Source organism: Aethalodelphis obliquidens, unplaced genomic scaffold (genome assembly GCF_003676395.1).
Source record: "Aethalodelphis obliquidens isolate GAN/ISIS:26980383/991018 unplaced genomic scaffold, ASM367639v1 scaffold49, whole genome shotgun sequence".
NCBI classification, from domain to species: Eukaryota; Metazoa; Chordata; class Mammalia; order Artiodactyla; family Delphinidae; genus Aethalodelphis; species Aethalodelphis obliquidens.
Window position 1 is genome coordinate 13023976 of NW_020837993.1, and position 16053 is coordinate 13040028.

Here is a 16053-nt window from a genome sequence, read left to right on the forward strand (position 1 = left end):
TCTTGCGGTGGCAGGGGCTGGCGTGACGTTGCACCAGCCTGAGGTGCCCTGTGCGTTCTCCCGGGGAAGTTGTTCCTGGATCCCGGGACCCTGGCAGAGGAGGGCTGCACAGCCTCCAGGGACGGGAGGTGTGGAGAGTGACAGATGCTCGCACAGTTTTCTTAGTGGTGGCAGCAGCAGCCTGAGCATCTCTTGCCCACCTCTGGAGCTCCTTTAAGCGGAGTTCTTAATCCCCTCTCCTCACGCACCAGGAAACAAAGAGGGAAGAAAAAGTCTCTTGCCTCTTCGACAGGTCCAGACTTTTCCCCGGACTCCCTCCCAGCTAGCCGTAGTGCAGTAACCTCCTCATGCTGTGTTCACGCCACCAGTCCTCTCCCTGCCCTCCGACTGAAGCCCGAGCCTCAGTTCCCAGCCCCGCCAGCCCTGGCGGTTGAGCAGAAAAGCCTCTCGGGCTGGTAAGTGCCGGTCGGCACCGATCCTCTGTGCTGAAATCTCTCTGCTTTGCCCTCTGCACCCCTGTTGCTGTGCTCTCCTCTGCGGCTCCGAAGCTATCCCCCGCTGCCACCTGCAGTCTCCACCCGCAAAGGGGCTTCTAGTGTGTGGAAACCTTTCCTCCTTCAAGGCTCCCTCCCACTGGTGCAGGTCCCGTCCTTATTCTTTTGGCTCTGTTTATTCTTTTTTCTTTTGCCCTACCCAGGTACGTGGGGACTTTCTTGCCTTTTGGGAGGTCTGAGGTCTTCTGCCAGCGTTCAGTGGGTGTTCTATATGAGCAGTTCCACATGTAGATGTATTTCTGTTGCATCTCTGGGGAGGAATGTTATCTCTGCATGTTACTCTTCCGCCATCTTCCGCTTCTCTTCCCAGAGTTGCATTTTGATGTTGACTTTTTTCTTTGATCAAGAGTCACATTTACTTAATTCTTAGAAAGTCTATTAATTTTTTACTGTATACACAATATTGTAGATGATACCTCATAAAGAGCATTGACAGTTATTTTTTTTAAAAGAATGTTGAATGCTTTCTTATAATTGATTTAATGCTGGTGCTTTTGATCTTGTCATAGAATGATTTAAGCTTTATCTAAAGTAGGCACAACCATTCTGGTGTCAACCAAATATCCTGGTGTTAATGACATTTCTCCACTCTTCTGGTCTGTAACTCTATTAATGGCAAACACTGTGTATTTCTGGTATATTTATCCTCTTAATACTACAATGGTGACACTATTTTTTTTTTTTTTTCTGTACGCGGGTCTCTCACTGTTGTGGCCTCTCCCTTTGCGGAGCACAGGCTCCGGACACGCAGGTCCAGCGGCCACGGCTCACGGGCCCTGCCGCTCCACGGAATATGAGATCTTCCTGGACCAGGGCACGAACCCACGTCCCCTGCATCGGCAGGTGGACTCTCAACCACCTGTGCCACCAGGGAAGCCCCTACAATGGCCACACTTTGATAGGACTTTCATAGTCTCAAGTTGTGAGCTACTTATTGAAGGCATGCTCACTATGACACCCTAATATGTAATTGTAAGGTCATAACCTCAAGAAAAGTTACAAAATTTGTGTTATGCTTTTGCCAGCTGATTTACTAATTCTTTCATGTATTTTCTGTTCAGCATGCAAAACTAATATTGGCAGAGGATACTAAAGGCTAATTTTGTTCAAAAAGTACTTTGTTGTTAAACGATTTTTAAAAGCCAACAGAAAATGTTCAATGTAATATAGAAGACTGTAAATATTTTAAAATTTAAGCAGTTCCCTTTTTTCTGAAAGAAATTTGAGGGGAACCTTTATATGCTACATTGCCTGTGTTAATAAAATATGGAAAGGCAAAATTCCTATCATTAAAAAAAAACATATACAACATGTTGCACAATCACAATCTTAAAACCACCGAAATTTAATGTTTTCTTAAGAGGACTTTGGTTGCCAGAAAAAAATTCATGAGAAGAATTTTTAGGTTATAGATAGGTAAAATAATATAGAAAGTTTAACCTCAAATTTTAAGTGGCACACATGGAATTCTACAGTCAGGAAGAACAGTCTAAATTATCTACCTAAAAACAAGCATGAATCAAGTAGCCTTCAAATTAGATCAGTTACATTTGAGCTAGGCTTTTTATTGAAAATATTTTTATGAATACTTCTATGTTAAACAAAATGGTAGCAAAGATTTTTTGAAACTCACCTAATGCTGTTCTTGCTGGTGTAGCATCTTTTTTGATCCAAAATGATACCCAGGATAAAACCACAGTCAGTATACAAGGAATGTATGTTTGAATAGTGAAGTATCCCATTCTTCTACTCAATTCAAAATATATAGTCATGACAACATAATCACCTGTAATAAAACATTGTCAAAATTAACTTTCTTGTGTTAAAATAATTCAAAGAAATAAATTATTAAAACATTTTGTTAAATGAATAACGGATAAATATATTCAAGTACAACATTCATCAAACTGGGGAGTCAAAATTCTGGGGCTCTTAATTTTTATCATATCCGTGGTCCTGTGAGGCATTTTACTGTAAAAGGCACAAAAAGATATGTATTAATTAGAAGTGATAGATATGCACATTTATTCCACAGGAGATCATTATCTAATGTTCAGCTGTATGTTGCATGCTTAAAATCAAGGATAACAAATCAACCCTCAAGTAAATCCATTTTCATTTTGCTTTCTTAACAGTAATAGATGTACACATAAACTTTCAAAACTAAACTCCTGTAACAAATTTATATTTCTATTTTTTAGTATGAATTGCATCTTGCTACCACTGTAAATTTTCAAAACTTTATTATGGTCTAGTTGTGACCCAGGTTAAGCCACCCCAAAATGTGTCTAAATAGCATATTGATTATTTTGAATTAAAGTTACTTAAGAAATGCCAACATAAGAGGGACACTCTGACTCTCCTCTCTGTATCTGAAAGCAGAAAAAAAAATCTCTCATGTGAAAGGGGCACTCCCCGCATCTAGAGGTAGGACTTCCTTATCACAAAGAAGCCTGTATAAAAAACTTTGTCCCGTGTCAATTTTACAATTAGTCCAGCCACAAGAACTCAAGGGGGGATGATGGGGAATTACTCCGTCCCCAACAGTCTACACCATTCTGCATGAAATGCCCCTTGCACCTATATTCTTTGCACTACTGGTCTCCCCAGGTCCTCTGATTTGCCAAGATCCTTCCTCAATTGCTGCTGCATCCCTTCCCTACTGCCTAAGATGCTTTTCTTTTCCTATCACTTGCATCCAGATAGTTACAAGTCAACTTTGAAGCGCAGCTTAGAAATCATTTAGCCTGCCAGGAAGCGTTCCTTATCTGTTCCTAACAACTGCAATAAAGTTATTTCTATAATTACCTATAAAAACAATGTTGTCTTAAGAACAATAAATTAGTTGGGTTATAGAATATATGTCTTTTATCAATGTTACTTGGTAAGCAATCAACTGGTAATTGTTTAATGAAAAGATCACCATGAAAGTCCCATTTTTACTTAAAAATATTGATAGGGAAAGCATATTAAGCCAGTATAAAATTATACCTCTCATTAAATTAGAATATTTATTGAGGAATGTGGTGTTCTGTTTTAGCAATATTCAGGATGGCTGATAGAACAATTATTGAGATCATTTTTCCAAGAAACATTTAAATATTTTAGCAAATTCCAGTATAAAAGAATCCGAATGATTAACCTGAAGCAATAAATAAAACCCACAAATATAGTTTTCTAAGTAATATGAAAGTCAAGTTACATCATTTCCTTGGGAAATTTTATTGAATTATGTGTGATATTTAAATGTTTATGAATTTACAGAAAACAGTAGACAGAAAAGCAAAACCTAATAAATCACCCTAACTGTTATGAACACACCCAAGTGGAATATACAAAGAGTTGAATAATTTCTTCAACCACCATTGTCATTTCCTAAGATAAACAGTAGGACAACTCCAGAGTAGGCACATAATTCATTTTAGCAAATACATCCTCTTTGGCCTAACCTGAGGTGAACAGGTACCCCAAATCTTGGGTTCAGAATACCCCTTTGCCTAACTCAGAGGTCTGCCTGAACGTCCCACTGTCAGGTGTGAAAGTAGGAAGGGACAGTCAAGGACACATTTTGAAGCCAGATTATTTTCAAATAACTTCTTTTTTCTTTCTTTCTTCTTTCTTTCATTCTTTTTTTTTCTTTGTTCTTTCTTCCTCTTTCATTCTTTCTTTCTTTCTTATTTTTGGCTGTGTTGGGTCTTCATTGCTGCACGGATGCTTTCTCTAGTTGCATGTAGAATCTTCCTTGACCAGGGCTCAAACCCGTGTCTCCTGCATTGGCAGGAGGATTCTTAACTATTGCACCACCAGGGGAAGTCCTGGCTCTTGGTGAGGTTCTGGGACACACCACAGAAACTGGTTCCAGAGAACCCCCTCGTTCCTATTTTCCAGCTTCTACTTGGAGAAGCGGGGGCAGGAAGAATTGTGATTTCCGGCTTCACTGGCCCCTACAGGAAGACCAACGAAAAGCCAATATGCTACTCATCCCAAATTGGCTAGGGCAAAAGAAATAAGGAAAAATAGAGACAAAAGAGTAGGGATGAAACCTGCACCAGTGAGAAGGAGCTGTGAAAGAGGAAAGGTTTCCACACCCTAGGAAGCCCCTTCACGGGCGGAGACTGTGGGTAGCGGAAGGTGGAAGGCTCGTAGCCAGGGAGGAGAGTGCAGCATCAGGGGTTCAGAGGGCAAAGCAGAGAGATTCCCACACAGAGGATCAGTGACGACCAGTTCTCACCAGCCTGAGAGGCTTGTCTGCACACTCGCCAGAATGGGTGGGGGTGCGAGCTGAGTTTCAGGCTTCGGTCAGATCCCAGGGAAAGGTTTGGGTTGGCTGCATGAACACAGCCTGAAGGGAGCTAATGCAACATTGCTGGCCAGGAGGGAGTCCGGGAAAATGTCTGGAGCTGCTGAAGAACCGTTTTTTTTGCTTGTTTCCTGGTGTGCAAAGAGAGGGGATTAGGAGTGCCGCTTAAAGGAGATTCAGGGATGGGCGCAAGCCACGGCTATTAACGCACACCTCAGAGACAGGAATGAGATGCTAAGGCTGTAGCCACCAAGAAGCTTGTGTGGAAGCACAAGTCACTCTCCACACCTCTTGTCCCAGGAGCCTGTGCAGCCCACCACTGCCAGGGTCCTGTAATACAGGGACCACTTCCCCTGAAGAACACACGGCGCACCTCAGGCTGTTGTAATGTCATGCTGGCCTCTGCCGTTGCAGGCTCGCTCCGCTTTCTGTACCTCTCCCGCCACCCGGGTTGAGTGAATCAGAGCCCCCGAATCAGCTGCTACTTAAACCCTGTCCTATCTGAGCGAAGTACAGATGCCTGCCCTCAGGCGACCTCCATGCAGAGTGGATTAAATATCCACAACCAACTTGATGTACCGTGTACCTGTGGAGTACCTGAATAGACAACGTATCATCCCAAATTGACAAGGTGGACTTTGCGAGCAAAGATTATATATATATATATATATATATTTTTTTTTTTTCTTTATTCTCTTTTGTGAGTACGTATGTGGAGGCTTCTGTGTGTCATTCAGTCGGTATAACTTTGCTTTTAACATTTATCCAAGAGTTCTGTCTGTTTTTTGTTTTTGTATAGTTTTTAGCACTAGTTATCATGGTGGACCTGATTTTTAGTGTGTTTGTTCTTTCTTTTCTTTTTTTATTACTTAAAACATTTATAAAATAATTTTTTATTTTGCAGTCTAGTAACATTTTATTTTACCTTTTTCTTTCTTCTTTCTTTTTTCTCAATTTTATTCTGAACCGTGTGGATGACAGGCTCTTGGTGCTCCAGCAAGACTTAACGGATGTGCCGTTGAGGTGGGAGAGCCAAGTACAGGACACTGGCCCACAAGAGACCTCCAAGCTCAACGTAATATAAAAACAGTGAAAATCTCCTACAGATCTCCACCTCAACACAAAGACCCAGCTACACTCAACGACCAGAAAGCTACAGTGCTGGACACCCCATACCAAACAACTAGCAATACAGGAACACAACACCATCGACTAGCAGAGAGGCTGTCTATAACCATAATAATACCATGGACACCACAAAACAAACCACCAGGGCAGACCAGCCAACCAGAAAAACAAGATCCTGCCTCATTCACCAGAACACAGTCACTATCACCTCCACCAGGAAGTCTACACAACCCACTGAACCAAACTTAACCACTGGGGACAGACACCAAAAACAGCAGGAACTAGCAACCTGCAGCCTGCGAAAAGGAGACCCCAAACACAGTAAGTTAAGCAAAATGAGTAGACAAACACACAGCAGGTGAAGGAGCAAAGACAAAAGCCACAAGATGTAACAGATGAAGAGGAAATAGGCAGTCTACCTGAAAAATAATTCAGAAAAATGATAGTAAAGATGATCCAAAACCTTGTAAATAAAATGGAGAAAATACACGAAACGTTTAACAAGGAAATAGAAGAACCAAAAAGCAAACTGTGATGAACAACACAATAAATGAAATTAAAAATTCTCTAGAAGGGATCAATAGCAAAATAACTGAGGCAGAAACATGGATCTGTCACCTTCAAGATAAAACAGTGTAAATACCACAGATCATAATAAAGAAAAAAGAATGAAAAGAATTGAGGACAGTCTCAGAGACTTCTGGGACATTAAATGCACCAGCATTCGAATTATAGGGGTCACAGAAAAAGAAAAGATAAAGAAAGTTAGAAAATATTTGACGGGATTACAGTTGAAAACTTCCTTAATATGGGAAAGGAAATAGTTAAGTCCAGGAGCACAGAACGTCCCATTCAGGATAAATCCAAGGAGATACATGCCAAGACACATATTAATCACACTATCAAAAATTAAAGAAAAAACTTTAAAAGCAGCAAGGGAGAAACAATGAAAAACACACAAAGGTATCCCCTTAAGATTAACAGCTGATCTCTCAGCAGAAACTCTACAAGAAGAGACTGGCAAGACATATTTAAGGTGATGACAAGGGAAAATCTACAACCAAGATTACCCAGCAAGGATCTTATTCAGATTTGCCAGAGGAAAACCTTTATAGACAAGCAAAAGCTAAGAGAATTCAGCACCACCAAAACAGCTTTACAACAATTGCTAAGAAATGTCTCTAGGCAGGAAACACAAGTGGAGGGAAAGAACTACTATAAAAAACCCAAACAATTAAGAAAATGGTATGAGGAACATACATATCGATAATTACATTAAATGTAAATGGATTAAATGTTCCAACCAAAAGACACAGAAAGGCAGAATGGATAGAAAAACAAGACCCATATGTATGCTATCAACAAAGGACCCACTTCAGACCTAGGAATACTAAAGAATGAAAGAGAGGGGATGGAAAAAGATATTCCATGCAAATGGAAATCAAAAGGAAGTTGGAGAGGAAATTCTCATGTCAGACAAAATAGACTTTAAGACAAACACTACATAATGATCAAGGGTTCGATCCAAGAATATATAACAATTGTAAATATTTATGTACCTAACATAAGAGCACCTCAATATATAAGGTAAATACTAACAGCCACAAAAGGGGAAATCGACAGTAACAAATCATAATAGGGGACTTTAACACCCCACTTTCACCAAAGGACAGATCAGTCAAATGAAAATAAATAAGGAAACAGAAGCTTTAATAGATATATTAAACAAGATGGACTTAATTGATAATTTTAGGACATTCCATTAAAAAACAACAGAATACACATTCTTCTCAAGTACTCATGGATCATTCTCCAGGATAGATTGTATCTTGGGTCACAAATCAAGCCGTGGTATATTTAAGAAAAGTGAAATCATATCAAGTATCTTTTCTGACCACAACGCTCTGAGACTAGATATAAGTTACAGGCAAAAATCTGTAAAAAATACAAACTTATGGAAGCTAAAGAAAACACTACACAATAACCAAGAAATAACTGAAGAAATCTAAGAGGAAATCAAAAAGCACATAGAAACAAATCACAATGAAAACAAGACGACCCAGAACTTACCGGATGCAGCAAAATAAGTTCTATAAGGAAGTTTATAGCAATACAATCCTACCATAAGAAACAGGAAACATCTCAAATAAACAACCTAACCTTGCACCGAAAGCAATTAGAGAAAAGAGAACAAAAAATCTCCACAGTTAGCAGAAGGAAAGAAATCATAAAGACCTCATCAGAAATAAATGAAAAAGAAATGAAGGAAATGATAGCAAAGATCAATAAAACTAAAAGCTGGTTCTTTGAAAAGATAAACAAAATTGATAAACCATTAGCCATACTCATGAAGAAAAATAGGGAGGACGCTAGTAAATACAATTAGAAATGAAAAAGAAATAACAACCGACATTGCAGAAATTTAAAGGATCATGAGCGATTACTACAAGCAACTATATCCAATGAAAAGGACGACCTGGAAGAAATGAACAAATTCTTAGAAAGGTACAACATTCAGAGACTTAAAAAGGCAGAAATAGAAAATATGAATAGACCAATCACAAGCACTGAAATTGAAACTGATTAAAAACCTTCCAACAAACAAAATCCCAGGACCAGTTGGCTTTACAGTTGAATTCTATGAAACATTTAGAGAAGTGCTAACACCTATCCTTCTCAAACTCTTCCAAAATATTGCAGAGAGAGAAACATACCTAAACTCATTCTACGAGGCCACCATCACCCTGATACAAAAACCAAAGATGTCACAAAGAAACCTACAGGCCAATACCACTGATGAACGTAGTTGCAAAAATCCTCAACAAAATACTAGCAAACAGAATCCAACAGCACATTAAAAAGATCATACATCATGATCAAGTGGAGTTTATTGCAGGAATGCAAGGAATCTTCAATATATGTAAAGCAATCAATACGAAACACCATATTTATTAACAAAATGGAGAAAAACCATATGATCATCTCTATAGTTGGAGAGAAAGCTTTCAAATAATTCCACACCCATTTATGATTAAAAAAAAAACCCTCCAAAAAGTAGGCTTAGAGGGAACTTTCCTCAACATAGTAAAGGCCATATATGACAAACCCACAGCCAACATCGACCTCAGTGGTGAAAAACTGAAACCATTTCCACTAAGTTAAGGAACAAAACAATGTTGCCCAGTATCATCACTAATATTTAATATAGCTCTGGAAGTTTTCGCCACAGCAATTGGAGAAGAAAAAGAATAAAAGCAATTCAAATCGGAAAAGAAGAGGCAAACTTCTCACTGTTTGCAGATGACATGATACTATACATAGAGAATCCGAAAGATGGTACCAGAAAAGTACTGAGTTAATGAGTTTGGTCAAGTAGCAGGATACAAAATTAGTTCACAGAAATCTCTTGTATTCCTATACACTAATGATGAAATATCTGAAAGTGAAATTAAGAAAAAACTCCCATTTACCCATTTGCTCTGCAACAAGAGAAGCCACTACATTGAGAAGCCTGCACACCGATATAAATAGTCCCCACTCTCCACCACTAAGGAAAGCCCATGCACAGCAAGGAAGACCCAACACAACCAAAAGTTAAAAAATTAAAAAAAACTCTCCTAATTTCTTCTGTCTTCCCGGCAACTGAGCCCAACGTAATGTTTATTATGTTGCTGCATCCGTTCCTAGTTTACTCATTAATCTTTTATGTTCATCATGTTTTTCTAGTGAGACTGAAAGCTCCTTGCTCCAGTGAATGTTTTTCATACTTTTCTTAACCCTCAATAGCATAAAAATTACTCCGGCTACTACCTCAACTCCACCAGTCCCTCCATTTGCCACTTCCCTTTCTCTTAGGGTTAATTTTAAAACAAGTGTTCAACCTGCCTTCACCTTTCCTTTTGTTTAACATCATCTTGCTTACAACGGAAAAGGAATATCAGTATCAATGTTTGACATTTAAATGTTAGATCACCCAGTTTGGTTACCCTCTTTTGCTCAGGCTTACACCCCAGAAGGCTGCTAGTTCATTTCAAATTCTCCAGGAATGTAATTACATTATTAATTTAAGTGACTATTTTGGTAAAAACTTCCCCCAAACATGTCCCTTTATGTAGTTTCCAAAGTATATTTATATAATTATGATCTTCCATTCTTTTAACCTTATCAATATTTAATATTTAAACATAAATGTTATTTCTCACCTTTACTATTGTGACATTTGTGAAGTTTTCTTTTCTCTGCAGATCAGTTTTTAAAACCTTTCTCCCTGTGTAAATGTAGCACAGCCAGGAGTTTCACAAGCCCAGATTCAAACAACCGTGGATCGAAAATATTTGAAAAATATTTTTTCCAGAAAGTTAAAAAAAGCAAACTTGAATTTGCCTTGCACGGAAAAGGACAATTGAACCTTGAGCAACAGGAGTTAGGGGCACCAACCCTCCATTCAGTTGAAGCTCCATATATACGTGCTCTTCAGTATATATGGTTCTCTGATTCCTTCGCATCTGCGGTTCTGCATATGGGGATTCAACAAACTGGGATTGTGTAGTACTGTATAGTACTTACTACAAGGAAATCCAAATATAAGTGAACATGTGCAGTTTAAACTGTGTTGTTCAAGGGTCAACAATTTACATAGCATTCATATTCTATTTACAACTGTTTAGCATTTACTTTGTATTAGGTATTATAAGTAATTTAGAGATGATTTAAAGTATACAGGAAGATGTAAGTTAAATGCAAATACTATGCCATTTTATGTAATAAGCTTGAGCAACTGGGATTTTGATATCTTTACCTGGAATGACTCACCATGGATATCAAGGGGCAACTATAGTTCCCTATTTAGAATTATATCAAGAATTTAGACTGTTCTTTAAAGATAGTTACATTAATTATTAAAATTTACACTTAACATAGTCATATGAAACAAATTATTGAGTTTTAAAAGCCAATAAATGATTCATATTAACAAATAACTAGATCAGCAGAAAAGCCGACTTGAAACCAATCTAATCCCCAAGACCTGTCAGAAAATAACTAACTGCAAAATAGTGGACCATAGATTCCTATTGTGGAAATTACCAAAAAACAAACAAAAGCCATAAAACAAACAAAAAAAATGTATTTAAAGACATTAATAAAGCATGTCTCTGTATCTAGTTGTAGAACTTGTAGAACTCTCACACTTAGGAAATTGGTTTATATAAATCTGGTCAAGGATGAGAATCTTAGGTTTATAGACATAATGTCAACATAGTCTCAATTTAAAAATATAAGATAATCTTGTCACCCTTTTCCCAATCCCAGTTAAAATACTAAATATTTTTGAGCTTTGAATCAGCTGTTTTGCCTCAAATGTCATTTAAGAATCATGCTGATCCGAATATAATTATTTTAAACATACACAGGAAGAAATCTGCATGAAAGGGAAAGGTATGCCTAAGTCATCAGTGGGAAAAAGTCGGATTTGTTTTTGAGAACTACACTTCTGTAAGTTAACTACTACCTGCAGATGTTTTCACAATTTCTGTGGTGTTTCTGAGGCCCATGAAGTCAAACTGATAAAGCCGCCAGGATTTCTGATCAGCTGCCTCAACCGAATTTTTTCTCCATCTATAAATCATTTCTTCTTTGGGGTAGCCATCTGAAAATGCAGAAAAAAATAACACTTGAAAGATGTAGGTTTGTAAAGCATTAATGTCGAAATTATAATGCTGATCATTTAATAGGAGCTGAAATTTTATCCATGGGCAAAGGTCACCTAACCCAGAAGGTTTCTACTGCAGATCTTCACAATCAGCAAGATATTCCAAGCCACAAGTGTTTCCATCATCTGTATGGACACAACACATATCTTTCACTGTGGAAGGCTTGATTATAGATGACGTTCAAAGAATGCACATGAAAGTACTGGTCAGAGTCTCACTAGCTCCTAAACACCAGGATCTAACAACCTGGCCCACACTCACCAGACCTTCCACCTTTTTCCTGAACTTTGTCCAGATCTCAGGAAAGGTGATTTTACTTTTTTCATTATAAACTTTTATTATAAATAGCTTTTATTATTTCCAACATATTTATTTTTTTATTATTGAAGTGTAGTTGTACAATATGTCATGTGTACAGTATAACGGGTCACAATTTTTTAAAGGTTATAAACTACATTTATAGTTATAAGATACTAGCTATATTTCCTGTGCTGTACAATATATCCTTGTAACTTATACAAAACAGTTTACACGTTTTGATTCCCTAACTTCTATTGCCCTCATTTCCTTCTCCCCACTGGTAACCACTAATGTCTTCTCTAATCTATGTCTGCTTCTCTTTTGTTTGTTGTATTTTTAAATTCTGCACTTGTGATATCATTCATGCAGTATTTGTCTTTCTCTCTCTGACTTATTTCATTTAGCATAATAACTTTAAGAAAGACAATAAGGATTTGAGAGGTCAACTTACTCTGTTATGCTCTTTTAGTCTCCAGTTCTGATCAGTTTGACATTTTCCTGAGACCATTATCCAACTTGTTAGTTACTCTAGAAAAGCAAGATATTTTGGTGTTCTATGCTCAGTGTGGGCAACATGCCCAGAGCTGGGTGTCTTGGATAAGGGTTCTCCCCCACTCCTACTGGTAGTTAGCAGGGTTCTGTTGGCTCCCTAAGCCCAAGCCAGTGATTGGCCCGATGCTTGTTTTTCAACTCCTGGATTCCCTTTCTGAACAGCACTTGGGACCGCAACGTTAAACTCCCCGGAACTCTCTGATGTAATAGAGTACAAGTACGCTTCCTGCTTTCTAACTGTGGATTACTCTGTGAAATTATTGTCAACATTGCAAGGATACTTACTTGCTCTCCCCTAACCGGACAAAGTTGACATCAAGGCATTAGACTCAGCCTGAAGTAACCAAACATTTTACTTGGCCATTAGCCACTGTCTCAATAGATTTATCTCCTCATTAAACTATCAAATTATAAAAGGTACTTTATGCTATAATTCTTTTTTATTTGTTTTGTTAAACAGCTTTATTGAGATATAAAACTGACACATTTAACATACAAGTTTGGTGTTTTTCAGTATACTCTCAGAGTGGTGAAACTGTCACATAAATCTAATTTTAGAGTATTTTTATCATCCCAAAATGTAACCTTAGTCATTAGCATTCACTCCCAACTCCACCTCCTTAACACATATCATGCATTGCTCCCAGACCTAGACAACCACTAATATATTTTCTGTCCATAGGTTTGCCTATTCTAGGCATTTCATATAAATTGAGTCATACTACATGTTATCTTTTATAACTTTCTTTACTTAGCATAATGTATTCAAGGTTCACTCACACTGTAGCACGTCAGTACTTCATTCCTATTTATTGCTCAATAATATTCTGTTGCATGGATATGCATTTTTTAAAATCTATTTGTCATTTGATAGACATTTCGTCTGATCTACTTTTACACTATCATGAATAATGCTGTTAGGAACATTGTGTACAAGATTTTGTGTCAATATGTTTTCAGTTTTCTTCAGAATATACCTAAGAGTGGAACTGTTGGTCATGGGTTTACTCTATATTTAATACTTCTCCAACAGTCATAGAGGTGTCAGGTTGTAACTTACTGTTGTTTAATTTGCATTTCCCAAATGGTTGTTATTGAGGATCTTTCCATGGATTTATTGGTCATATATATGACAAGTTTGCTAGGGTATGTTCACATCTTTTGCTCATTTTTAAATTGGATTTTTTCCCCATATTTTGGAGTTTGGAGCTGTGTATTTTGTATTCAACTCCTTTATCAGACATATGTTTTACAAATATTTTCTGCCATTATGCTGTTTATATTTTTATTTATCCATTTTTCAAAGTTTTATTATAAATTTATTGAGGCAGAGTTTCCTCTTAAGCACTTTGAAGATACCATGTAATTGTCTTTTGGCCCCTATGGTATCTGAAGGGAAATCAGCTGTTAATCATATTGAAACTTAAAAATGATAATTTTTCCCTTGCCTATTTCAAAATTTTCTCTGACTTTTGTCAATTTGACTATGATATGATAAGCGTGGATCTCCTTGAGTTCATTGAAGTTTGTTGAGTTCTTGGATGTATAGACTACTCCTCTGGGACTCCTACTAACTGTATGTTGTTGATCATGGTGTGCCATAGGTTTACGAGTTTTGATACACCTTTTTCCTTTTTTTCCCATTTTTTTCCTGTCTTTGGATAAAATCTACTGGCCTGTCTTCAAGTTTGCTGATCCTTTGTTCTGTCTACTCCAATCTATTTGTTACAGTTTCCTTTAATTTTTGGACACGGGTTGCTGTAGTTCTTCAAAAGTATTTAAGATAGGTGACTTAAGGTCTTTGTCAAGTACATCCAACATCTGGGATTCTTCAAGGATGACTTCTACCGACAGCTTTTATTCCTGTGTATGTGGCATGCTTTCTCATTTGTAGGTTCTGTAAATGTTGATAAAAAATGTCTGGAAATGAGACATTTTACATTTTCGATAATATATTGTGACAACACTGGTATCTGAACCCTCTGTGCGCACCAGGGTTTGTTTTGGTCTTGTTGGGATCTGCGTGTGAAAGCAATTTATGAGAAAACCTTAGTTTTAACTCCTGTGCTTGAGAAATTTCCACAAGGCCAGAGGTGAGTGATAGGGGTCTATAGTTTGTCTATAACAAATCCACCAATGATAACAACTGCTAAAAACTAAACTAAGATAAACATAAAAATCAAGAACTGGTCAGTCGCATCCAGCAAAACCCTAATCTACATTTCCTCCCAAAGTTCCCAGCCTCAATTTTGAGATGATTTGTTGTCTATATAAGTATTACACAGATGCAGTGTACAAGTTGATTGTAGATATTTAATCTGCTTCTCCTGAGGCTGCAGGGAGAAATTTCCTTCTCTTCTTTGTTTGCACAGCCCCTGGGGTTCAGCTTTGGATTTGTCCCAGCCTCTGCATGTTGCTTACCCTCTGGTGTCTGACAGGAGGTGGCTCACTCAATCCAAGGGGAGGGAGTGGTACAGAATGAGGGGTGTGAGCCTGTGACGGCAGAGGCCAGTTTGATGTTACAACAGACTGATCGTACCATGTGTTCTCTCAGAAAAGTGGTCCCTGGATCACGGGACCCTGGCAGTGGTGGGCTACACAGGCTCCCAGGAGGGGAGGTGTGGATAGTGACTTGTACTTGCACACAGGATTCTTGGTGGCTGCACCAGCAACAGGCATTTCTTGCCTGTCTCTGGTGTTCACACTGATAACCGCCGTTTTTGTCCATCTCTGAAGTTCATTTAGGCAGTCCTCTGAATCCCTTCTCATCACACACCCCAAACAATTGTCTCTTGTCTCAGGCAGGTCTAGACTTTTCCTGGACTCCCTCCCAGCTAGCTGTGGCACACTCACCCCCTTCAGGCTGTGTTCACACAGTCAACCCCAGTCATCTTCCTGGGGTCTGAACTCCAAATCCTGAGCCTCAGCTCCTAGCCCCCACCTGATCTTGTGCTTGAACAGATTCGCTTCTCAGGCTGGTGAGAGCTGGTCAGCACCAACTTTCTGTGTGAGGATCTCTCCGCTTTGCCTTCTGCACCCCGGTTGCTACACTCTCCTCTGTGGCTTCCAAGAATACCCCTGCTCACACCCTGTCTCCACCAGTGAATGGGCTTCCCAGTGTGTGGAAATAGTTCCTCCTTCACAGCTCCCTCCCTGAGATGCAGGTCTCATCCTATTCTTTTGTTTCTGTTTTTTCTTTTCTAAGTTAAAGCCCGTATTAATTATCATTAATTTTACATATTACATAATATGTATGCTCTTACATATTATATATCCCCTAACAATTTTATCTCCATTATATCCTATGGTCGCTCCATTAGATCACGAGCTTAATCACCATGCCGCGTGAAACCAGCAACCCGCTCGGCAGGGATCCTTCTTCTCGCACCGGGCCCATATCTCGTGGGGGTAGCTAACAGTGATCTTTATAAGACATCTGGTTCTTACTTCAGGACCATTTTAACTTAAAATTGCCCACTCGTTCCTCTTAAATAAGACATCTCGATGG

The 16053-nt window shown here is 38.5% G+C and overlaps 1 protein-coding gene across 1 annotated transcript in view; it reads right to left on the reverse strand.

Annotated features, from left to right (window-relative positions):
* GABRG3 (gamma-aminobutyric acid type A receptor subunit gamma3) overlaps positions 1-16053 on the reverse strand; it is a 638302-nt gene that overhangs the window by 13685 nt on the left and 608564 nt on the right. The window contains exons 6-7 of the mRNA XM_027083245.1: positions 11492-11629; positions 2188-2340 (exon numbers count right to left, since the gene is read on the reverse strand). Of these exons, the coding sequence (XP_026939046.1) occupies positions 2188-2340; positions 11492-11629 (291 nt within the window). The remainder of the gene's footprint in view (positions 1-2187; positions 2341-11491; positions 11630-16053) is intronic.